General features: G+C 40.1%; 1 protein-coding gene across 2 annotated transcripts; it reads right to left on the bottom strand.

Moving 5' to 3' along the window:
• Positions 1-4,778: 4,778 nt before the first annotated feature.
• On the bottom strand, positions 4,779-12,659 carry LOC113578511 (cystathionine beta-synthase-like). Of its 2 annotated transcripts, XM_081701525.1 has the most exons (15): positions 12,519-12,659; positions 12,373-12,461; positions 10,552-10,658; positions 10,231-10,365; positions 10,077-10,156; positions 9,775-9,958; positions 9,515-9,606; positions 8,998-9,123; positions 7,577-7,658; positions 7,175-7,280; positions 6,911-6,988; positions 6,600-6,734; positions 6,303-6,411; positions 6,111-6,195; positions 4,779-5,280 (listed from the first exon to the last, which is right to left on the bottom strand). In XM_081701525.1, exons 1-15 carry the CDS (start codon positions 12,657-12,659, stop codon positions 5,150-5,152), a joined length of 1,680 nt encoding a protein of 559 aa, XP_081557651.1. In that variant the 3' UTR covers positions 4,779-5,149. The 2 variants fall into 2 exon arrangements, with proteins under 2 accessions (XP_081557651.1, XP_081557650.1); XM_081701524.1 differs by having other exon boundaries at positions 12,373-12,659.
• Positions 12,660-26,695: the final 14,036 nt, after the last annotated feature.

Consider the following 26,695-nt stretch of genomic DNA (forward strand, 5'->3'; position numbering starts at 1 on the left):
TCTACAAAATGCTTGCACATCTAAAATAATCTATAAAATATACAATTACAGACTGTAGGCCTCTAGGACTATAGTATCATACATAATTATCAGCCTTCTACATTCATCATTGGTCAGATTAGAACACAACTACTGCATCTTATATTTGTATGATGAACACAACAGCAGTAGCAAAGACATAGTATTGGCATAGAATTAAGTAGCTAGAACAGTTTGTACAGTAATTCTTCATTTATTCCCCAAATACCAAACCTCTTAAGTGTTTAACCTGTTTAGTGTGAGGCAGCATATTTGTTAGATAACAAACACCAAAACAGTACATCAGAGCAAGATCAGGTTAGCATGCCCAGGCCTTAAATACATACTGGTTGTGGGTATGCCCATGTTTGAAGTGGTCAGCACAACTAGAGGCTGCAGGTTTCCACATGCTGATCCACAATTCAGTGACTTCTGCCGGGTCAGCATGTGGCACAATTAGAGTAATCCATAGTGGCTTTCACCTCAACCACTGCAGAGGATTAACTTAAAACAACCCCACCAAACAACCAAACACACAGCAGAGTGTGTGCCCCCTGCCCCCACCATCTGAGAGAGGGCAGCAGCAGGGATGCAGGCTAATGGAATGAGGGCCTGGACCCTCAGACAGGGTGAATTCCTGGGGACGGTGGATTTAGTAGGCAACTAGGCTCTAGTTCAGCTTCAGCCCATTTTTATCTGGCTGTGGCTTATTGTCATTCTGCAGCACAGTGAGCTGGAGAGGAGGAGTTAGTGGTGGAAGTGTTGCTGCACATGGGTACAGTGTCACAGTCTGACTCAATAGCTCTGATCTCAGACAGAGTGCGAGTCAAAGCCCAGTGTGGTCTTTTTGGGCCAACACTATTCTAACAAGTGTAGATGCTAGAAGACTAAGTTCACGCCAATCATATGGATACAAGATCATGAATTTGCAAAAAGGGGGTCAAATGCGACATTAAGCTTGATTTTGTAGACTTTTAGGGAGGGAGACTTTATCCAAAACAGGAACACAGTGACCATGTTAAATGAAGCATGTTTCTTAGGTGAAAGTATATCTTTTTTTAAATAAATAAATAAAAAGATCACTTTTAGTTCAATTCCACTCTACGTTATTGCGCATACATAATTAGTACAGGAATGCATTTAAAAGTGTAATTTCTAAGACTAGTAAGAATAATAACCCCTGGAAACAGGAACTTAGTTTTTCCAATTACCAGAGACATCTTTGCTCTACCATGTTTGTGTACCAAGATGCTTGACAGCCATAGAGGAATGTAAAATCACAGATAAAAGTCAAATTATATATCTGGTGCATTTCTGAATCTAAACTATGGTGGCTGCACACACTGATCCAAATATTCCACTGTATAGGGGAATGACCATACTTTTTACATTCAAAAATAGTGGTCAACATTTTGCCCTGATTGTGGGGAGGGTCCCCTCCCCCCTTTTTCTTCTACTGGGGGGGAAAGCTTGCCCTGATATCCTCATTGGTCATGGAAACGTTTTGCAAAATTATTTAACATCTTAGCCTAAATTACTATACACATGAAGATTGCAAGAAAAACCCACACTACAGAATGCATGTAGATGTACATGCTCTGTTCCTAAAATTCTGACTCATGGATCGCTAGTCCTTAGGAGGTGAACCATTCATGGTCAATAAATAGCAAATGCTGATATAAATGGCCAATCACAGCTCGTCTGTGCATTCAGACACCGATCTCTCTCGTTTCTCGTGGCCAGTGACAAAGTTGAGTAGATCAATGGCCGTCACAACTCCAAACACCATCTGCTTCAGACTTGTGGAGCCATCTGTCAAATCTGAAAGGTAGAGAGCAGTTAGACCACAAACAGTCAGGGGTAAAGAGGATGTGGTTTTTATATCCAGTAGAAATGTAAAGAAACACTTTAACCAAAAATGCTAACATAGCTAACAATTAATGAAAGTTAGCAGAGAACCATTTGGCATGAGCTTAGTGCCATTAATACTAATAATTAATACATTCATGATAATGAAATCAGCTGGCCAGTTAATAAAAGTTTAAACAGGTAGATAAGTCAGATAGAGGTAAAACAGGCACAGAGGAACACAAAGGGTAAAAGCAAAAACCACAACCACAAAACACGCAAATTCAGTAGCTGGTTTTATGCAGAACCAAAAGTAATGAACAGTGTGTGCATATGAGTCAGTGGAAGCCTGTATTAATGCTTGGAGCATGTTTACTGTTCTTACTTGAATAAGGAAGAAATGTTTAAATGAGCAAATTGCATCCTCATGCAGTTCTGGTCTAAGACCATTGTGGATTATAAAACAAACAAGGCTGTCTTAATGGCTCACAGCATTCTCATGAGGAAAGTACAGGCAAACTTAACAGCAGCTTCTCACCAGCATGCCACTGATAGAAAGCACACATTCTGACCCTTAAACTATTGTGTTTGTGAGAAAACAACAACTTTGGGTCACTGATGTTATTGAAATGTGGAGCAATGAGAGTTGAGGAGAGAAGCAAGCATAGGAAGCTTCTATGAGAGGGAGTACTCACACTGAATCTGCTCATGCACCACCAAGCCCAATTCCCTGTTATATGGGCTTAATACATTACTGAGCAAGGCAAATAACAAATACATCATGCAGGTCTTTCCCTGTAATAAAAACCTGGTTGTTGGCTGACTCAAGATCGTGGTATACCTCAAAACTGTTAACATGGCACGCTGAGCAATAGTGCACACAGGTCATTGGATTGAAAGTCTGGAAAATACTGATTGGCCTTACCCATGTTGGGCCAGAAAAAAAACAAGTAATTCATAAAGAACTGGTCCACCTCTGTAAGGAAAACTTGGCCTTAGGCTGGCCCAAGATTTGTATGAGTATATTTTGAAGCTATATGTATTGTTCTACATTAAATACATTATTCAGAGTGCAGTAAAATTGCCACAAATCCTGATTTTGTCCAGCAATATCTACCCTGTAAAATGTCCTTTAAAGGGACAACTTCACTTCTAATTTTTACATTTCAGTTGTGGAGAGAACATGGCAAACTCAAAAACAGTTGTGCTAATTATTTAGGACAGGGTAAATAACTGCAGTAGGACACAGTGTTTGTTTGATTGTTCCATCATTACCATAGGGTCAAGATTTAGCTCTTCCAGCAATAAACACAACAAATCGTCACTTGGATCATTTTGTTTTTATTCCACTGAAGTTCTTGTTAAAACACAAATTAGGCTCTCAAAAAGCAGGAAAAACATAAAAACACTGAGTCAGATTCTCCAATTTTTCAGAAGTAAAGGTTAAAAGAAATTAAGCTATGCTTCAGTAACTGCATTTCTAAAATGAAACTGATGCTATGGAGCTGTCTAAGCCATACCATGTCCTACTGTAAATTTAAACATTTTGAATATTTGCCCTCATAAATCAATCACATATTACAGCCTCTGTTTTGTGTTAAGATGTCATTATCTCTCAACAATCATAAAATTTCAAAAGCAGTGCTATCCCTATATGCTACAGACATTTTGCTATGGATGTAACTTTGCTTTGAAAAGTTCTGGGGATAGGAATTGCATTCAATTCAGCAAATCTCCAAATGTATGTTCCCTTTATGAAACCAAAAAGAATCAGTTTAAAAATTTCCTCTTTGATTAATTTACCTATGTGCACTATTGCTCAATCTACCATGTTGTCAATTAGTTCTGTGAGATTTGATGTATGAAATGATGAGAGGCCAGCCTAAGACCAGGATTTTCTTATAGGACAGAACCTCTTCTCTTTGGTTAACTCCTTATTTCACTGGTCCAAGGTCATTAAAATTAAATCCACAGAATTTATCTGCAATTTTTCATTTGGTGTTGTGCACCATTAGTCAATGAGCCATGTTTCCAGTTAGATTCAGGTGTAAAATGATCGTGGGCCAGCCTGAAACCAGATTTATCTTACTATGGTTGACCAGTTCTGAATGATGGATTTGTTATTTCTCAGTATGTCTCTGAATTTACCCAAATTGAATCCAGTACCTGTGTTGAGCACTGCTCATTGTGCCATGTTGCCAATTAGATTTGAGGTGTAAAATGATTTTGGGCCAGGCTAATGTCATCTTTTTTTTTTTAATGGATAGAACTCATTATTTATCTGGCCCAAGATCACAAAATCTATCAAAATTGATCTGGAATGTCTTCTTTTTCCATTTGTCAATGAGCCATTTTGCCAGTTCAGTTTGAGGTATAACGATCTTGGACCAGCCTAAAATAGCTTTTTCTTACAAAGTTAGGCCCTCATTGGAGGGAATTTGGCTTTCAGTATGTGTCTGAAATTCCACCTTTGTATTCCTTTACCCATGTGCACAATGTGTCATGTTGCCTGTTGTGATTCAAAATATCACAATGGGCTTTACTCACACAAGTTCTCCTCACACAAAGAGAATTGTTCCCTATTGGAAATACCCAGCTAGCTTGTAGTTATTTAAACTCTCAAACCTCAATTTGTGTACTATCACCAATGACAGACTGAATTCCAACACTGCTTACACCACCCACCCTAAGAAATTATATGAGTAGTGCAAGATGAAATGATTGGTGGGGGGGAATGACATCTGCCTGTCCAAACCTAAAAACCTACACCTATGACCATCACTGAATGTGTCATGTTCTCAATTAGTTTTAATGTATAAAATCACCAAGAGCCAGATTAAAAATAGATTTTGCTTACAGCCTAAACAATTAGCATATTGAAATAGCAAACAATTGGAATTAACTGACAAATATTTCACTAAATAAATTGCATTTTAATCAAATTTTTACATTTGCATACATGCATTGTGAATACTCCCTTTATGCAAAGGGGGGTGGGGGGGTTTTGTCCCTTTTTTTTCTACTGGGGGGCAGGCACTCCCTCATTTCCCCAATCAAAACAAGCCCTGGACTTGGAAAATGTTTGCAACATTATTTAAAACATTAGCCTAAATTACCAAACATAGCAAAAAGAAAAACTTCCAATATAGAATGTCTATATATTTATATGCTCAATTCACAGTAACAATTTTGACTCATGGCCCCCTAGTCCTTAGGAGGTGAACCATTCATGGTCAGACATCATTATTGGTTATAGATAGCAAATGCTGATATAAATGGCCAATCACAGCTCGTCTGTGCATTCAGACACCGATCTCTCTCGTTTCTCGTGGCCAGTGACAAAGTTGAGTAGATCAATGGCCGTCACAACTCCAAACACCATCTGCTTCAGACTTGTGGAGCCATCTGTCAAATCTGAAAGGTAGAGAGCAGTTAGACCACAAACAGTCAGGGGTAAAGAGGATGTGGTTTTTATATCCAGTAGAAATGTAAAGAAACACTTTAACCAAAAATGCTAACATAGCTAACTTTCATTAATTGGTAGCTGAGAGCCATTTGGCATGAGCTTATTAGTGCCATTATTAACTGGCCAGCTGTTTTCCCATTATTAAAAGGTATTAAAGTATTTTTAAAGTTTGCTGAGCTTGGCAACTGAGTTGCAGATGTTTGCAGTTCAACGGTTCAACTGCCAACCTGAGCTTCCAATATTTCGCTGTATATCAGGTACACAAGTTAGTTGATATTGAGGAAAAATGCACACAGAGGAACAGGAAGAGTAAAAGCAAAAACAAACAACAACAAAAATGTAAACATAGTAGCTGGTTGTATGCAGAACCAGAGATATACAGTGATGTCTGTCTGTGAGTCATTTGAAATAGCCTGTATGACTTGAACAGAATGTCTGGAGCACCTTTTCTGTGTTTACTTGAGTAAGGAACATATGTTTAAATGAGCAAGATGGCTTCCACATGCAGTTTTGATGTAAGAACTTTGTGGATTATACACCAGACAAGACTAACTGTCTCAATAGCTCATGGCATTTCAAGAGGAAAGTCCAATCAAAGCTAACAGTAGCATCTGACTACCATGACACTGGCAGAAAAAAATAGTTTCAGACCCTGCAGAACTATTGTGTTTATATGTTAAAATTACAACCTTGGGACACCAATGTTACTGAAATGTGGAGCAATGAGAACTGAGGAGAGAAGCAAGCATAGGAAGCTTCTATGAGAGGGAGTACTCACACTGAATCTGCTCATGCACCACCAGGGCAAAGTGGTCTGTCTCCAGGATCCGGGAGAGCTTCCCCAGGTTGTCAGTCAAATGAACCTGAGGGAAACGACTAGTCAGCCACTGTATGGTGCCTCCTTTTTCTGGAGAGCATCAAGTATAAATGTAACATTGTCCTTCAGCCAATGGAAGGATGTGCTGCCCACCTGCTTGAACTGCTTGTAGAGCACTTTGCTCACAGGGTCAGAGGGCTTGACCTTTCCAGCAAGCACTGAGGCTAGCATGTTCCCAAGGGTCACCATACCAAGAATCAACCTAAAGGAAAATAAAATGGTTTGGGCTTAGCACTGATTATGCTAAAGATTCAATTATGTGAGCAATTGTTGAAGCTACCAACGATGCGTCTGGTTGTGACTACAAATTCTTCATATGTTACACATTACAATGGAGAAGGCTCAGAGCATTTTAGTTTTGGTGAGTGAGAGAGGGAGACAGAGACCCACCCAGCCTCATCAACCACTGGGGCTTGGTCAAAGCCCTTTTCCTTCAGGATTTTGATCATTTTCTGACAGGTGACTGTGGGCAACACAGTGAGAGGAGCAGAGAGGTTCAAGCTCTGCAACTTAAGATTCCACCACCTGAGTGAGAGATGAAACCCAAAACTGTTCAAAGTGATTTTGCCATTACCTATGATTACATGACACGGCAATAAATAATTGGACAGTGTCAATTTGTTGTATTCCAGCAAATTAATATGAAACTGAATATGGACTGCCTGTATATACAGTAACTGCTGCATATGAAGAGTTCTTACCAGGGCTTGTTAACCATGAACTCTTCTACTGTGAGAAAGCCTTTTTGGAACATCCATTTATCATTCAAAAACTTGGACCTGCAGAAGAAGAAAAATGTTGCATTCATAACATAACCATAGAAGTGTGCCCTTAGCACAGTGAGTCAAACAGAACTAACTCATGAATTTCTACTTTACGAGACCCACTTGGTTTTGGAATTTGGAACACCATCCTTAACCAAGCCCTGCCTTCCCCCTCAGGCCCTCCCCCTGGTTTCTCCTCACATGTAGTTGCGGATGGAGTCAGGGAGGATGACCACGCAGCGCTGACCCTCCTTCAGCTCTTTGGCCTCCTTCACTGCTGCCGCCATAGCACTGCCCGAGCTGCCACCTACCAGGCAAGAAGGTTATACTGAAGTGAGAAAGGCTGATGCGAGATGGAAATTGAACCAATAAAGACTGAAGGGAAAGGCTGATCTTGAAGCAAGAGACTGAACCCAGAAATTGAAGCAAGAAATTAAAGATTAAGAGACATTTAAATGCAATTTTCTTTCTGGAGTACACAGCTCACAGAAAGCACATTAGGTAGTTAGTTAACTGTGGCTAGAGATGTACTATGCTACCACAGCTATAGCAGAATGAAATGTGCAGTTATTGAAAATGATTCCAATGAGTCTGTAGCCATACCACACAGCAGTCCTTCTTCTCTGATGAGCATGCGTGCAATAGCAAAGGTCTCATCACTGGCCTTGTACCAGTGGTCCACCACCTTACAAGAAAACACACAGTTTTGGGATGGCATGGCAACATGAGAAGGGGGGGGGGGGGGGTTGGCATGGAAACATAGGAAGTGATGGGGTTTTATACTTGGCAAGCTTGGACACAAAGTTAAACAAAATCACCAGTCACTTTATAATAAACATCTACTTTACACCTACACTGTGGAGTCATTAGCCACATTTCACAGGTACCATTTGTACATGTACGGTTATAGTTATGCATGTATAACTTATTCAACCACCCTCTCTATCCCTGGTCAGTTTCTGGGGTATTTACATGACCTTGGAGATTCATCTAGGCTTGTAGACTCATGGACAGGGTGTTCTTAATAAAAAGATACTGTTTATAATGCAGTCTCTTGTGAATGCATGTTTATCTAAGCTTTTCAATGGTCTACAGCATTATGGCACTTTACCTAGAAATTGTTTTCTGCACGTTTTAAAAGATTTAAAAGCAAAGGAAATTTAATATGGAGAAGAGATTCATGAAGGGACAACAGTACACATTTTCTAACCCTAGGAACACAGATGTTTCAAGATAATGGCCATTACATAACTAGGTACAGGCCACAGTGATTTAGGTCAGGCTGGATAAAAGATTCAACTCTGTACCTACACTGTCATCTACTGGGGATTCAACAAACTAAAAAATTTAACGAAATGGAAACAGTAACAGCAAGTCATTTGCCACCAAAAAGTATCCAATAATATTTATGAAAATGATTATTTAAAAGTTATAAAGTGCAGCTCACATGAGATGATAAATTGCTTTATAGATTTTGCTCCATAAAGAGTTCCTCACATGGAGGTGGCCATGTTTAAAATAGATTTGATACAGAATCCAAAACATCCAGGCTGCTAGAAGTACAACTGCAAAAAGATGGCTCATTTATTGCTGTGTTTTTAAACCAGTTTTCTCCCAGGTGTCAATCAACTCCAATCCCAGTCACTAGCTAAATAACCCTGCCCCCATTGCACGATGCCATCAAGTCAGGTAGGTGAAAGCCATCAGATGCTTCTTCTGAGACGTGTGTGGCCAGACACTGCATCTTTTTGAACTGTCACCAGCCATCCAACGATGGCTGAAGGTACTTGCTGGAGAGCAACATGTGCCTAGTTTGAAGTCATGTTGGGAGGTGGGATGGAAGAGGAGGCCATCCAAGCCCCCCCCCCCCACTGAAGAGCAAGACCAATAAAGCCCTCTTGGCCTCAGTGAGGGATGGGTCTGGCATCACCGAGAACTCAAATTGGATTCAGCAAACCCTAGCTTGGAAGCCTACAGAATAGAGGATGAATTTAGAACGTGTGTATGTCCACATGTCTGTTCACCGATTTGTCGAGCACAGTGGGGATGAAATCATAGCCAATGCTTTCCACCTCGTACTGTGTCTTCTCTGTGTGGTTCAGCTCCTCTGCCTTGGCCAGGGTGGAGCCTTCAGGGTCCACACCAATGAACTGATGCACAATGGTAATACTGCATTATAATCTTTATGTTAAAGTGTGCCTCCTTTCTGTGTAGTTTATTAGCATTGTGTGGGCTAGCATTGTTTAGCAAGCTACATCACATGTGAAGGAATAATGGATTGGTGTTTGCTTGTTAGTGATTCAAAATTCAGCCCTTGTGTCATTTTTGGTGCATTTTATGAGACAAGAGGTGATGTATGAAAATCTATGCTTTCTGTCTATGGCATATTACATGCATGAAATGCAGTACATGCAAAAATACCATTTATTAATGACAGCACTCATTTCCTCTGACCAAAAAAAAAAAACCAAACAAAGAAAAAACCGCAAGTGTCCGCTGGCATGCGATTTCAAGTAAGCAAATCCAGGCATTAGCCTTCACCTTAACATTGGGGCATTTCTCTTTCAGCTTGCAGGCAATGCCAGTGATGGTGCCCCCTGTCCCAGCTCCTGCTACAAGCATGTCCACTTTACCTGCAAAGACACAGTGGCCTCAGACATGTGTGGAGCACCAATGAACTGTTACTAATTAAGGATAATGGAGAATTCCATTAAATGAATCCAAAGGTGACTAGGGATGTCAGTCAGTAGGCCTGATGCAGGGAGTCCTTTGAGAAGAGTAAGTTTAGAGAGCGCTCAAACCATCACACTGTTCCAGTATCTCCTCTGCCGTGGTGTCGTAGTGAGCCAGTGGGTTGCTGGGATTACGGTACTGGTCCAGAACGTGCGAGTTGGGGATCTCATTCTTCAGGCTCCATGCCACACCCACATGGGACTCAGGTGAATCAAAACATGCGCTGGTGGGTGTGCGCACAAATACATCCACCTTGATGCAAGATGTGCTTGACGCTTAGTCCATTTCCACATTAGATATTCATTATCAATCACCGTGTGTCATTATATGGGTAGTCTTTCAATAGTAATAACGGATTATAACTTTTTACCTTTTCCACGCTCATTTTCTCAGGCATCACAATGATGCAGCGGTAACCCTTTACAATAGCAGCTAGAGCGAGGCCAATACCTAACATAAAATAAAGTTACAAGCTGAGCCATTACACCTCCACCACCCAAAAAACTGCACACGCACATCATTACCAGTGTTTCCGGAGGTGGGCTCTATGATTGTGTCTCCAGGCTTGAGAATGCCTGCCCTCTCTGCATCCTCCACCATACGCAGACTAATTCTGTCCTTCACACTGCCACCAGCATTAAAGAACTCGCACTTCACCACTGAATGCACCCACACAAACACATAGCACGCAATGAGCAATAATAAAAATAAGAGAATTGAGAAATAAAAGCATCTAATCATTTACCTAAAATACAATTAAATAAAATGTTTACATTTTAAGTAAACTAGTTATTTAAATACATTTATACTTAAATTTTGACTGGCAGTACTGATTTCTTACTCACACAGCTCACACTTGAGGCCAAAGATCTTGGTGATCTTGTTGATACGGACCATTGGGGTGTGTCCAATCTGTCCCAGGATGTTGGGCAGGATGCTCGGAATGCTTGGTCTTTAAAAAGGTGTGGAAAGTTATGTTCAGTGTTACTGGAGTGAGGTTGTGCATGCGTGAGTGAATATAAAAGGATTCTACTGGTGTACCATGAGCCAATACAATGCATTTATACATAGAATACACATGAATAAAAGTATAATTATATTATTAAATAGAATATTTAAAAAGTTTAACATGTATAAAATCTCTAGGGAGGCTCGTCTTGGGTCACCTCAGGACACGTGGGACATTGGACCCCTTACACTTTGTCTATGGGCTGCATGTGTGCATTGAGGTTACCGTGATCTACCTGCTATACAGAATCTACTCACAGCTGGAAACAGCAGGGAGCTCTAGTGCCTTCAACAACAGCCAGCCCTTCCTACTGAGGGAGATGATGAGTGCAACAAAGGTGCATTCTGTCCCAATATCCTGAGCCACCAAATCTGCAGGCCCCAGTATGTGTGGCTACAGGACCATGTGTCAAAGTGGACTGTAAGCAGCACAGGTGCTCCACAGGGGACTGTCCTGGTTCCCTTTCTGTTCACTTTTTACACCTCCAGTTTTATATATGACTGAGATGCGTCACCTACAATAATGGTGTCATCCAAGAACTTTTGAGGGAGGACTTCAGAAAAATTGGGTCTCCTTTTGCTCCATCCAGGGTGAACACTGAGCTGGTCAACAACAAGTACCTGGTTGTTTATCTGTATGAGAAGTGGGGATGGCAAGTGAATCTAGAGGAACTGTACAAGAAAGGCCAGAGCCAACTACTTCCTGAGAAGACTGAAATCCGTGGGGGTGAGGGGTCACCTGCTGAGAACTTTCTATGGGTCTGTAGAGTCAAGTGCCATCTTTTTTTCTTGTGTTCTTGGGCAGCATTATTATAGCAAAGGACACCATCAGACTGAATAAGATCAGTAGAAAGGCTGGAGACAGTGGTGGAGAGAGGTTGCTGGCAAAGGTGTCAGATCATGAACCCTCTCACCCACTACACAAAACACTACAGGGACAAGGGAGGCCACTGAGCAGCAGACTGCTCCAGCCCTGCTGCAGGAAGCAACACTTTCACAAGTCTTTTCTCCCTGCAACCATCAGAATGCGCAACTCTGCACTCCAATTCATCAATTTCTCAGGCACTATTGCGCATCTATGCATCATCTGTGCTGCACTTTAGTGCTCATTCTGCATGGTTATGCTCTTTTGCAGATTACTGTATTTTATAGAAATACAATACTGTATCACTAACTGTAGCAGCAAATGTGGCCTTAATTGTAACAGCAGCTGTAGTTGCAATCTTTACATATGACCAACACCTAAACAGTATTCTTTGAACTTTAGCATAGCTATTAGTTGTTTCTGTATGCGCGCGTGCGCACATGTAAATATTTTATATTGCATTTCTCACTAAACAATTTTTGCATTTTATGGTTTCATTTTATCTACCTTACTACTATGCATTCTATGTTTAACTTGCATGTATGCTGCTAGAACATTTTCCTTTTGGGGATTAATAGTGTTTTCCACTAACTATGCCAGGATTATGCAATGTTTTATTTTTTCCTCAGATGCTCAATTATTTTTCTGAGACTCACCCCCACGTTTCCTCAATATCTGTTAAAGCTTTTCAAATGTTCCTCAACCACTACTTTTTGTATGTTCATATTAAAAAATTGCCAAGCGCTAATCTGAAGTAGAAATGTAAACATGTTGAAAGCTAGGAACCACTCACCTGGGAGGATGCCAGTGGGGGGACTCAGCAGGTGGGACCCCCAGGCTCCAGGTACACTTACTGGGGAGATCAGGGCGGATCCACTTCCTCTCAGTGGCCCCTTTCTCACTACTCGGCTGGACTGCGCCTTCTGCATCATTGGTTACTTGGTCTTTCTCTGAGCTTTCCTGGCCATTTAACTGGAATATTCCATCATCGATTTCATCATTGCTAGCACTCTTCTTGCCAGAAAATGGGCAGAGAGGGCTGGAGATGGCATTCTCTTTGGTAGAGGGCACCGACAGCATTCCTCACTGGACAGAAACAAAAGGGTGGGACCACTTCTAATAACATGTACAAGGTCTCAAACTCCTCCATTTCAGAGATCAAATTTTACTCCTTGCTTCTTGTCAGGGGTCACTCTACAACTGCACATCCTTAGCTTGCTACCTCCTCTGAGCACTAGCACCTGTCAATCAGTCAAGTTCAGGATGCCCGAGTTTACGAGTTACACCTTTGAGGCACAAAATGACATCAAGATGTGCCACACACAGCAAATAAACAAGACTTGGAGTAACCTGCATCTTTTAGGATAGATGGGGAATTTAATTGTGAAATGTTTAAATATACATGCCAAACAGCTGCATCTGGGGAAGCAAATTGAGCCATTGCTTAAGATGTTGACAGGAGTGTGAAACATTGAAACTGTGCTCTAGTAAAAGTCATATGGGTAGCCTACTGCATCACAATGTTACATATTTCAAAAGTAGTCTACTTAACAGAAAACAGTTTAAAATTTTAGTGAACCAACAGTGTTGACCATTATTGCCATTGAATAAAGCAGTCTTTCCTGGAGATATACCTTTCTGAAGAAAAGAATAAATAGCTCAAGAAGCAGAGTTGGTGAATGTCGTTCCATGGCATCGCTCCGCGAACTCTTTGTACCTTTACACAAAACACTTGATTAGGCTACGCATGCGTTATCAAGGGCACTATAATTATAACACGAAACTAAACAGGTGTGGAAGCGGGAGAGTGTTGGCTCATCACAGTAAAGGAAAGAATCAGTGTCCCTTAGCCTTTTAGTCGAAACCAACACACCATGTTTTGAGAGCATGTTTGGTCAGTTGGAACACAGATTATCATTGGTTTAGACTTAATCTACACCTTTTTTAAAATACATAATAATAATAATAATAATAATAATAATAAAGGCCCGTGACATTTTTCTCTTTCCCTCTTGCCAATCACGCGACTTCTCATACATTGTAATTTGTATTATTTTTAATAAAACACGCAGCCAAATTCCCATCAATGAAAAATGTAACTGCCCAGTTATGCAGTTCATCACCACATCACACATGCAACTCCCCTCAAATTTATTACAAATGCTTGCCTTTTACTTGTATTTACATTTTTTTTTTTTTAATAGCAACACCATGTAAAAGTCTGAGAGTAGGCTACTCGTACCTTCATTCAAATAGTTTCCTTTTACATTACAATATCTGAACAATTCTCACAATAGCAATAGCTCGATATACTTCCCCCTCGCTTGATGTTTGACCAATGTATTAAAACAAAAATACCATAATCTCCCGTGTATCCTGAAAGAAAGATGCAGATGAGTGAATTTTTGTTCACGCCACGAGGCACTTGTTCAGCAGTTTAAGAAACGATGGGTGTCCCTCATTAACAGACTTAGTGACAGTCCCCTAAACTTGGGGATCCTGAATTTGACCGAATTCACCACTGCTCCTTTACATTTGTCCTTCGACCTCCCGACATCATGACTGGGATTGGTCGAATGCGGCAGACTTCCAGTTTGTGCCATTTGTTTATGGCAATTACATTTTTACATCAGCTGCAGACATACTGAGAATTGCATATAAACACACTAGTGTTTCACATATAATGACGTAAATGTTTTGCATGTTTTACAGGATTTCGTCTTGCTAAGCAATGCTATCTTAGACCTGTACTCAACACAGATGGAAAGAATTATTTTAACTGGAGGGCGTTGCGGGAAAATAATTGAGCTCGCAGGCTGTCCATTAGCATTTCACATTTTAAAAGTTCGTCTTGTAGACGTTATGAAAATTCGGACGAATTCTTGTTCATGAAAAACGTGAAATTGCCTTTTTTTTAATTTATTTCCAAGTCAGTGCATGAATCAAAGATAAGGGACCATTGTTCCATTTTATTATTGGAAACGGAAAACCAATTAACAAAAAGGTACACGGCACTGGCTTGCACCCAGAGCTTAGCGTGTAAATGTGAAGTAGATCTTACGTTTCGGGGTCAGTGAAGGGGTGTATAATTAGTCGGTTCTGGTGAGATGATGGGGAACTAACCCTAGGTTTGCGGTTGGCCAAATTAAAACTAATCCCAATTCTACAAACGAAAAAAAAAGAAGAAAATGGATGACGGTAGTGAAGAGCAAATTAAACGAGTTTAGACAAACACACTGGGTAATAAAGGGAAATAAAGCAACTGGAACACAAGAGCATAATGAGGCATTGCTACTTAGGTTAGGTGATCATTTATCTTTTAGGCCATACTAGGTGGGAACGTTATCACACCAAATTTCACCAAATGCGGGGGGGCACTTAAAGCAAACCACATATAGGGAAACAGTTACATTTCTCATTACGAGATTCACTACTTAGAAAATATGATTATGCTTCATGAATTATTTTCTGTACTTCCTGTTGGTGCCTTTTAGACTCCATTTTTGTGGATCTCCGCCTGCTCCAAGTTATGACTTTTTACCGCGTTTTCAAGGTTGTACTCAATACCTGCATATAGATCCATCTAATCTGACTATCCCCATCATTACAGAATGCGTTGCCCACCCAGGATACAGCAGCTCTTCCAGAATTGCAGTCTGCTGCAATAGCTCAAGAGAAGCTGAAAGACCCAGCACCAACAACTGTTTCTTGAATGAAATAGTAAACAAGTTAGTCCATCTTTTGCATCATAATGGTCATGTTCTCTGGTCATGTTCTTAATCCCAATCCTGTTCCTGTGCCCCTACAGCTATTGAAAATACAGCCCACACTGTTCCTCTAGCTATACCAGACATGTGATGGTTCTGTGGGACTGTGCCGTGTCCCCCTGCTTGCATTTGCATCAGCATTCCTCTCTGGTGGTCACTTTTGTCCTCTCACATTGAGATGTGACTAAACTGAGATATCTACATAAACCAGTGGGTCATGGTCTACGCAGATATCTTAATTTAGTCAAATTTTTAATCCCCCAATATGTATCCCATATCAGGCAGGTCCTACAACATCTTGCTTATGACATTTGCATTTCTCCAATTTCACATAAGGACACCATACTGTTTGTGGGATAAGTCAGCCAAAATGGGTGCAAACTTAAAAAAAAACAAAACAAAAAAAACAAAACAAAACAAAAGCTCCATCACCCAAAGCAAAGATGGTACAAGAATTACAATGTTTTCTTGTGTCTACAAATTTACACAGGCATTTTATTTGTGGATTCTGTTGCAACACTCCATGAAGACACTTGCAGATAGGTTTGAGGTTTTAATAGACTTGTGACAGATAATACTGCCAATTCTTCCCACAGAATGTTTCTAAGTCTTTACAGGATTGATTAATGAACCACAGGTGAGGCTGAGTAGAATTCTAAGGATGACAGGAAACCTATGCATTCTGTAGTTGCCCATAGTACTCTGTGGTTCAGAGGACTGCATGACATCTGTTAGACTGCTGCACCACTGACCTCCCTGCTTAAAGGAAAACCCAAAGCCCTCCATTGGAACTACCTGGCTCTTGATGGTTTTGAGACACTCAAGGACTGGGTTACCACAGCCCCCTTTTGAGTCATCCTGATCCCACACTGCCTTTTGTGGTGGAGGCAAGTGACCCAGTGACACTGGGACTGTTCCCTCCCAGTTTCATGGCATTCTCCCCAAACTGCACCCATTTGCTTTCTTTTCTAAGAATCAGTGGCAATTTTGTAATTATGATATGTTCAACTGAATTGTTGGCCATAAAAGCAAAGGATCCTGGGTAGGATTCAGTGCAAGATTCTCTCCACCAGGCTCAGGACCCTATAGAAAAACAAGCTTTAGGATAAGGTCAAGAGAGGTCTTCTCTTGGAATGTAGTGGCAACAAGTTCCAACTGGTGTGGGTATTGAATACCAGTTTACACATATTGACTAAGGTATGGTTCGGATGCACTGGTAGCAAATGCAAAACACCAATGTAAAAGAAAGTGGGGTGAATACACAAACAATTCTGACAAGTGTATAAGAGTGTAATGAGGGGAGTAGTCCCCATTAAAAAGGGGCTAGCAGACCCCTGGGCACTGTTCTCCAAGGCCCGACATGTCCACACCTGACACTGCGTGGGTGGATGAGTCACTTGAGTCCTTTCCAGGGACTGTCAGTTGGGAGGCAGCGTGACCTTTATGTACCAGGTGCCAGAGGGTGCCTACTCTGTCAGTCAACGATACGTTACCTGATTTGTTATCTATTTGTTAACTTGTTTGAGTCTTCAACAGAAATGCTTGGTAAAAATGAAACCACTTATGCTTCCTTCCTTTTATTGCTTGTTCTTCACCCATGACAATCCCTTGATGTGACTGGAGATTTTGTATGCTATTCAAACAAAGTAGTGCAGTGGTATGCTATGACTCTTGAAATCACAAAGGGGGAAAATGGCTTCCTTTTGTTTTCAAATTGTGGCATTTTACTCATCCCTGAGTAACAGCTTGGTACTCAGGATGTCTGCCTACATCTACTGTGTAAAGACATAGCTATATAGGCCCCTTCAGGATCAGGCAGACCACACCCATCTCCTACAAACTACAATTAACTCCCTGCAAGTCAAATTTCCCCTATAGTTCATGTATCTTTGTTGGACATATACCTCAGGCCATATACTTTACACATCTGCCAGACCTGATCACCCTCTCCCTCAAACATTGGCAATTTCGTGCAGTCTCTTGTTAGCTGCAATCCACAAATGTTCTTACTCAGACTTGTTTTTGAGCCTCCCTTCTGTCTTCTGACTCCTGTTTTTGTGGATTATTCTGAATTTCTTGCCCTAGACCTTTGTACTGCTTTTAAACTTCTGCCTGTACCCTTTTTTTTTTTTTTTTTTGGCCTTTAGTGTCTTTTACACTGTGTTCATGTACCACTGCCTGCTCCAGTTTAGGACTCCATGTCCCCACTTTCCCTCTGATAATCTATCATCAGAAGAAGTTGAGAGTGTTTACTGGTCCCCCTCATAAGAGAAGTTGTCTTATTTACACTGGGGGGAAACAGAAAAATGGGTACAATTGAAAACTGGTTTAAGGAAGACCCATGGAACATAATTGTCTGGTCCAAGTTATTTAATACCTCAAAACATACAATATGGAGCCCTAATCCATAGATAAATAAGATTTGATTTATTCCAGTGGGATTTGACACTTATCCAAGTCAGTGTCTTCTCATAATTTATAGTACAAGAAAAGCACATCTGAGAAAAAAAAACAGGTGGTATGAGCAGGTTTGAATATTTATTACTTATAAAGCATAAAGAGCTATGTTAAAAGCAAGTTGTGCAAGTTATTGGCTTATGAGCTACTGCACTCATTTCACAGTTTTGTGACAATTTAACAATTTGTATTAATATAAGGTTTTGCTACAAAGTAAGCAATCTGCTCACTTACCTTTGTATGCTGATGCATGTATGGGTCAGAGATTGGTAAAATAAACCACAAACATCCAGAGTATACCAAAGGACTCACAACAGTGAACAGCAGTCCAAGGAGCTGCAATTTTAAAGGAAAGCTTTCAGGCACCTGCTGCACCCTCCCATCATGCTACACCAGTCAGTTTAATCAGTCTAGTAATCACCTGCCACACCCCTGACTGCACACCTGTGGACTATCATTACTGAGTGTTTAAAAAAAAATCCATCCCAATCACGTTTGTTGGCTTTGTGAATCACCCATCTGGCTTTAACAGCGTGATAGTGTTGGGCTAACCCGACTGATATTAGACTTGATTTTGTGACCTTCATTAATGGGGCTTTCACTGAAAAGAAGCAGTTTGCCTTCCTTCCTGTGGTAGATTAAAACTGTCACAGACAGTGAGGATGGTTGAGGCACTGAGGGTCCAAATATCTCATATGGTCCTACTTGTGCCTGAACTATGGTAGCTGCATGTGATAAACCAAATACTCTACCGTAGAGGGAATAGTCCCCTACTGTTTACATTCAAAACAGACGTTAACATTTTCCCCCAATCGTGACTTAGTTTGAAGAAATCATTTATATTCAGAATTAAAGTATTGTTAATAGACATCTTGTGATATTATATACAGGGTGTCTGCAGGCATCTCCAAGTCAGATTCAATACATCTTAAAGACTTTTTAATGCTACTTCAAATGTAATTAAATTCTAAATTTGCAGTTAGGATATACAAAAATAAAATCTTTTTGAATAACTCAAATATTATATTGTGCACATGGTCATTGAGGAACAGACACTTTCAGAATAAAGTTGAAGGCTCATCATTTTGAAGAGAAGTATATTAACACTGAATAAACCAAGTGGGTAGGAAACTGATCAATCCTGAAAGAAAGAAAAAAGCTTGCTAACGCTAAATTAGGCATACTATGGACAAAAACGATGGCACGATATCGTTGTAATGAATACCGATCCATGTACCTGATCCTTTACCGAACCTTTATGGTAACTTGCTAGTGACAGCGAGTTATGTGAAACATGCTGAGACAAATGGAGTCAGATGAAACCGAAATTTCCTGCAGAGGTCAAACACCTCCTGCTAGTCACCCGCGTTTGGTTTGGGTAATATAACTAGCTAAGCTATCTTGTTAATGCCATTTGTCGGTGTATATGCTAACAAGACTGAACAGGACCAAAAATGTTATTTAATTAAAAAAATAGCCACAGATTCTTACTTATTTAAATGGACGATTCATAAGAATAGCTAACCCTAGATAGCTGGAGTGCTCATGGACTAAAAGCATCAGCATCACATCATTTGTGCGAAAATGCGAGAAGAATATCTGCAGACCAGAGCCAAATGGGTGGGACTGGCTCCAAATGGCTTGGGCATTACATCAAGGGGCTTGGCCAGCATGTGTTAGCACGTCGGGTTAGTAGATTATAGCTTCAAACTGTTTAGTGTGTTCGGTGGGCGTCGTGCGAGTTAACATATCGGTTGTAAATAGCAAGTGAAATTGCACAATGTTTCACGCATTGTTTAGCATAACTAACGACTAAATAGTTTTAAAAAATGGTAGCTGTGTATACAATGTGTACATTCAATATTCCGGATTTGTGTGTGTGTGTGTGTGTGTGTGTGTGTGTTAACCGAGTGTGTTAATACTAGACTAGCAGTAATGATCTGTAATCTAGCTAGCTAGCTAGCGGTTAGCTAATTTAGCAGACTTGAAAATTGTACAAACATAGCTAAAGGTAGATTTTAAGGTCTATTGTTGTTGTCAGCTTTAGGGAGAGGTCTCGAGTAATGTCTTATTAAAAGTCATGTCCAAAGGTCGACGAACTCAGGCAGCTAACTAATTGAATTCATTACAATTCAAGTAGGTTACTATTTTAAATAATTACAGTAACACGTTTAGTAGAATATAGCCAAATGCCTATGTATATATGTTAACTAAAGCAGGTACCACGTGAGTTTATTAAATTACAGTTTAAGATGTCTGTGTACTAACAAAAAATAAGAGGTGAGCCTATGTAAATCATTGACTACCACCAGTTATCACAGACCCCATTCAAAATGAATTTCAGTGGCATGTGTAAAACACCATACCAATTATGAATAGTTAAACTGCATAACCACTAAAGAAAAGCTTGTAACGTGTCAGAACAGTGAACATATATTCATCAGCATGATGATACACATTGCTGTCTTGCCTCAGTGTAACATATTTTCTTTAATTGTCATTTTCAGGTTCGTGTCTCTGCAAAACACTTTTCTGAGACCATTGAGGCATACCAGTGCACTAATTGCAGCAACTTTCATTGCCCTAAGTGTCTGAGAGACAAAATCAAATATGAGCACCAAAAGGTGACTGGACACCTTCAGCCCCACATGTCCTGGGTGTTTTTTTTATGGGTGTAAATTCAAATTACAGATTGAAACATTCATATTGCAAAACTAAATGATTATTCAGTTGTCTGATATATCTAACATGTTAGATTGTTTTCTAGTTAAATGCTAAAATGAAAAAGTTTTATGAATGTTGAAACCCTTTCTGTGTTTCAGAATTCAAAGGTCACATCACTTGCTGTGAAAAGCCACATTATCATTGTCCCAGATGTCAAACAGTTTTAAGAAGGACAGACTTTACAAAACACATGCTTATACACGAGAAAGTGCACCTAAATCAGAATTACTTGACACAATCTACCCTAGCTCAACATCAGGAAAACCTGCCACAGCCTATCCCAGCACATCGGGGAAACCTGCCACAGCCTATCCCAGAACATCAGGAAAACCTGCCACAGCCTATCCCAGAACATCAGGAAAACCTGCCACAGCTTAACCCAGTACATCATGGAATCTCTTGTTGACAGTCAGGAACCTGCACTGAAATGTAAACCTTTGAAAACAAAGCTGGAAGTAGTGAAATGTCCCCAGTGTAACATTTCATTATATTACAAGGATTTACAGAGACATGTAACAAGAAAGCCTAGAACTGTTAAGTTTCAAGTTTGGTTTATTTGTCACATACATAGTCATACACAGTATAACTCGCAGTGAAATGGTTGAGTGTTCCGTCCAAACTGAGGAAAAAGAAAACGTGTGCATAGCGAAATATATATTCTATATATATACAAAAATATATTAACAGTGTATGTACAATATATGTATATTATGTTTATATACACAATGTACAATGTATATATGGATATTTAAATATGTATGTACACAATGTACAGAATGTACAGTCCCATCTTGCAATTGACATATTTACAGTTATGTTACATGGTGGTAATTGAACATATTACAGTTATGTTACATGGTGGTGGTGGTCCCCACAGTTTATCAGTTTCCCTGATTCAGGGCCCAAATGGCCTGTGGGAAGAAGCTCCTCTTCAGTCTCTCTGTCTTGGTCTTCAGGGAGTGAAAGCGTTTCCCTGACCTCAACAGAGAGAAGAGTCTATTGTTGGGATGGGTGGGGTCCTTCACAATCCTCCTGGCCTTGGTCTGGCACCGCTTGTCGTAGATGGTCTGCAGGTCAGGAAGTTCCATACGAGTGATGCGCTCAGCTGAACGCACCACCCTTTCTAGTGCTTGTCCTGCTTGGTGCTGTTCCCAAACCAGTCTGTGATGTTCCCCATGAGGATGCTCTCAATAGTGCAGGTGTAGAAGTTCTGCAGTACCTTGGAGGGCAGTCTGAAGTCTCTTAGGCATCTGAGGTGGTAAAGACGCTGACGAGCTTTCTTTGCCAGGGAGTTGGTATGGCGGGACCAGGACAGGTCCTGCGAGATGTGAACACCAAGGTACTTGAAACTATCTACTCTCCACCATTGTTCCACTGATCCTCACAGGTTGGTAGTGCCGCTCCTGCTTCTTGCTGCAATCCACGATCAGCTCCTTTGTCTTGCTGACATTTAAGGAGGAGATTATTTTCCTGGCTGCAGCTCACCATCTCTCCAGCCAGTGCACTGGAATTTTTGCAGTTGCAAAGACATTTTGTGGATCATTTTTTGCCAAGATGATGCCAGGCTAAAGAAAGATTTGAATTTAGTCTGTCAGCACTCTAGCAAGCATTGGCATTTCTTACGAATTATTTGTAACACTGTTCATTTAAATACAGAAAAATCTGGCTAATTGTTTTTTATCAAATAAGCTTGTTCGCATATACACTGACAAATGGCATTAGCAAGCTAGCTAGCTTGCTAACCTTGTTCCCAAAACTTAGTTGGAACTTTGCAGGAAATTCTGGTTTCATCGGACTATCCATCTCAACATGTTTCACATAGCTCACTATCACTAGCAAGCTACCATAAGAAAGGATCTGTATTCATTACTAACGATATTGTGCCATTTTTTGTACATTGTATGCCTAATTTAGCATTAGTCTGAAAGTATCTGTTCCTGAATGACCATCTTTACAATATAATATTTGAGTTATATAAAATGTAAATTTGGTCTTTATTACATTTGATGTATCATTAAAAAGGTTTTAAAAAGTATTAAATCTGACTTGGAGATGCCTGCAGACACCCTGTATATAATATGCATTCATGGCATTTAGCTGACACTTTCATCCAAAGCAACTTATGCCTAAACACAATTTAGCATTAAGGGCCTTGCTCAGGGGCCCCACAGTGACAATTTGCTTGGTGGTGGGGCTTGAACCATCGACCTTCTGATTAGTACTCAAGCAAAATGTTAATCTATATTGAATGTAACCAGTAGGGGGCTATCCCCTCTATAGTAAAGTATTTGGTTCATCACGTGCAGCTACCATAGTTCATGAATATACGAGATATATTATTTGGACCCCCAGTGCTTCAACCATCCCCACTGTCCATTTGATCTACCACAGGAAAGAAGGCAGCCAAGTTAACTAAAAACTGTTTCTTTTCAGTGAAAGTCTCACCACTGAAGGTCTCAAAATCATATATTATAATATATTTTTTGCCCATTTTTCTTTTGTAAACTCATGATCCAATATACTTATGATTTGTGTTGGACCCACTCTTGTAGCTTCCAGTTTTCAGAATTGGTTTAGTCCAACACAATCACTCTGTTAATCCCAGAGGGCAAATCACAAAGCTCACAGCTCTTTAACAATGAAAGTGTTTGTGATAGGTTTTTTAAAGGCAGTGAAGATAGTCCACAGGTGTGCAGTCAGGGGTGTGGCCAGTGATTAGTAGACTGGCAAAGCTGTTTGTTGTAGCGTGATGGGAGTGTGCAGCAGGGGGTGTGACAGCTTTTATTTAAAATTACATCTCTTCTTACAATGCTGTTCACTGTTATTTTCTCACTCTATGAACCATATTGTCATCAGCCTACAAAGGTAAGTGAGGTCCCCCCCCCCCCCCCTTAGCAAACAGATTAATTGGTTCATGCAGATTACTTTGTAGCAATACCTAATGTTAATGGGAATCACAAGTTGTAAAATATTTGAATGCAGTAGTTCATAAATCAGTAATTTGCTACATCAGCACAACTTGCTTTAAACAGGTAGGCTAAATGTTTTATTGCAAGTCTTAATATATTACAGTTAATAAACCTGCAAACCTGCTCATACCACCTGACCCCCAGATGTCTCAGTTGTTCATCTTGTGCTATAATTTGAAACCCACTCTATTTTATGATTAAATTACTTATTGTAGGGTGTTTATTGCAGTGATATTGACTAACAAACTGTAGTACTTATTGTACTAATTGTCTGACATGGAGCTTATGTATTTTGCACTTCTAGGCATCAGCATTTAGCTGAATTTCAGCATTTTAGTTCATTTTGTGTCTTGTACTCCAACCTACTGTACTGACTAGGACATTCTATGAGTACTATATTTTGTCATATATAATTAATTTTTTGGGGGGGGCTCTAGTTGCTTTGATATCAGCTCAACATTTTTGTCTCTATAGCTAAAATGTCTTGTGCACACCTGCATGTATACATGTTTACATAAGGCAATGCATATGAATCGAATCCTGAAACATATATTTATCAAATTTGATTTATTGAAGATATTTTAAGATTTACAAACAGGTCTTTTATACTAGTGTTTTCATACAGCACATTCCATTCTGTTTGACTACAGAGATCCACCCATTGGCAATTAACTGTGTTCAGACAATGTATTTTATGAAAACGATAAGCCTGGTGTAATGATAGGAGACAGGTTAAACAGATTCAGATGCAGACTTTTTAACTGAGTACAAATGGAAACACAATCCAAAAGCGCAAAGGCAGAGGAGTTGGCAGAAGTACACAAACAGTGTAAGACACTAACTAAAGGCAAATAAAGGAGGTACAGGCAGGTGTTCAAAGTGATAGAAGCAGTACAAAAGTCTAGGGTAAAAAAAATCCAGAATAATCAACAAAACACAAAAGTGAGGCTCAAAAATATCAAAAGTCAGAGTAAGAATGTTCAGGTTTGCAGCTAATAAGACTGACAGTGTTGTGCAATGCATATGAGGGAGAGATTGAAATAATATTATATTTATTTTTTAATATTGACAGTAACGAAGAGATGGAGGAATCGGGTCTGGCAGATGCATGAGAAGGAGGTGGATCATTGCCTGCAACAGTATATGGTCAACAAAGATTTAGGGAGAAACTTTGATTTACAGGGAGGCAATTGTAGCTTGTAGGAGATGGGTGTGGTCTGCCTAATCCTGAAGGGGCCTATGTAGCAGGGCCTATATAACTATGACTTTACACGGTAGACGTAGGCAGACATCCTGAGTAGAAAGCTGTCATGCATATAAGCAAAGCATTCAGGCAATGGGTCAGCATCCAGGATGGAGGAGAAACAGATGTAATTTGTCACCAATAAGGTGTATAAGGCCTCAAGCAACTGAACCTTACATTTGAGGTCATCTTTTATCCTTCTTATCTCCAAGAGAAGTGCCTAGCAGCATTACTGCTTTGGAATTGGACCCCAGACCAAATGGATGTATTGCTTTTGAACATGTGCATCTACTCTTGGTCCTCCTTTTTTTAAAAATTTATTTTAAATTCAATTTTAAGTTGACAGTTCTGTTGATTTTAAAGCTTGTTTATGCTATTTTTACATATCATACAGGGATGAGTAAAATGCCACAATTTGAAAACAAAAGGAAGCCATTTTCCCCCTTTGTGATTTCAAGAGTCATAGCATACCACTGCACTACTTTGTTTGAATAGCATACAAAATCTCCAGTCACATCAAGGGATTGTCATGGGTGAAGAACAAGCAATAAAAGGAAGGAAGCATAAGTGGTTTCATTTTTACCAAGCATTTCTGTTGAAGACTCAAACAAGTTAACAAATAGATAACAAATCAGGTAACGTATCGTTGACTGACAGAGTAGGCACCCTCTGGCACCTGGTACATAAAGGTCACGCTGCCTCCCAACTGACAGTCCCTGGAAAGGACTCAAGTGACTCATCCACCCACGCAGTGTCAGGTGTGGACATGTCGGGCCTTGGAGAACAGTGCCCAGGGGTCTGCTAGCCCCTTTTTAATGGGGACTACTCCCCTCATTACACTCTTATACACTTGTCAGAATTGTTTGTGTATTCACCCCACTTTCTTTTACATTGGTGTTTTGCATTTGCTACCAGTGCATCCGAACCATACCTTAGTCAATATGTGTAAACTGGTATTCAATACCCACACCAGTTGGAACTTGTTGCCACTACATTCCAAGAGAAGACCTCTCTTGACCTTATCCTAAAGCTTGTTTTTCTATAGGGTCCTGAGCCTGGTGGAGAGAATCTTGCACTGAATCCTACCCAGGATCCTTTGCTTTTATGGCCAACAATTCAGTTGAACATATCATAATTACAAAATTGCCACTGATTCTTAGAAAAGAAAGCAAATGGGTGCAGTTTGGGGAGAATGCCATGAAACTGGGAGGGAACAGTCCCAGTGTCACTGGGTCACTTGCCTCCACCACAAAAGGCAGTGTGGGATCAGGATGACTCAAAAGGGGGCTGTGGTAACCCAGTCCTTGAGTGTCTCAAAACCATCAAGAGCCAGGTAGTTCCAATGGAGGGCTTTGGGTTTTCCTTTAAGCAGGGAGGTCAGTGGTGCAGCAGTCTAACAGATGTCATGCAGTCCTCTGAACCACAGAGTACTATGGGCAACTACAGAATGCATAGGTTTCCTGTCATCCTTAGAATTCTACTCAGCCTCACCTGTGGTTCATTAATCAATCCTGTAAAGACTTAGAAACATTCTGTGGGAAGAATTGGCAGTATTATCTGTCACAAGTCTATTAAAACCTCAAACCTATCTGCAAGTGTCTTCATGGAGTGTTGCAACAGAATCCACAAATAAAATGCCTGTGTAAATTTGTAGACACAAGAAAACATTGTAATTCTTGTACCATCTTTGCTTTGGGTGATGGAGCTTTTGTTTTGTTTTGTTTTTTTTGTTTTGTTTTTTTTTAAGTTTGCACCCATTTTGGCTGACTTATCCCACAAACAGTATGGTGTCCTTATGTGAAATTGGAGAAATGCAAATGTCATAAGCAAGATGTTGTAGGACCTGCCTGATATGGGATACATATTGGGGGATTAAAAATTTGACTAAATTAAGATATCTGCGTAGACCATGACCCACTGGTTTATGTAGATATCTCAGTTTAGTCACATCTCAAT

This window comes from Electrophorus electricus, chromosome 18 (genome assembly GCF_041902795.1).
Source record: "Electrophorus electricus isolate QZ-2024a chromosome 18, ASM4190279v1, whole genome shotgun sequence".
Taxonomy (NCBI): domain Eukaryota; kingdom Metazoa; phylum Chordata; class Actinopteri; order Gymnotiformes; family Gymnotidae; genus Electrophorus; species Electrophorus electricus.

Coding starts and splice junctions, on each gene's coding strand:
- LOC113578511 (XM_081701524.1), bottom strand. CDS start 12,659: ATGCTGTCGGTGCCCTCTACCAAAGAGAATGCCATCTCCAGCCCTCTC. Junction 10,659..12,372: donor CCCCACTGGCATCCTCCCAG/GTGAGTGGTTCC, acceptor ACCTTTTTAAAG/ACCAAGCATTCCGAGCATCC. Junction 10,366..10,551: donor TGGCCTCAAGTGTGAGCTGT/GTGAGTAAGAAA, acceptor GGGTGCATTCAG/TGGTGAAGTGCGAGTTCTTT.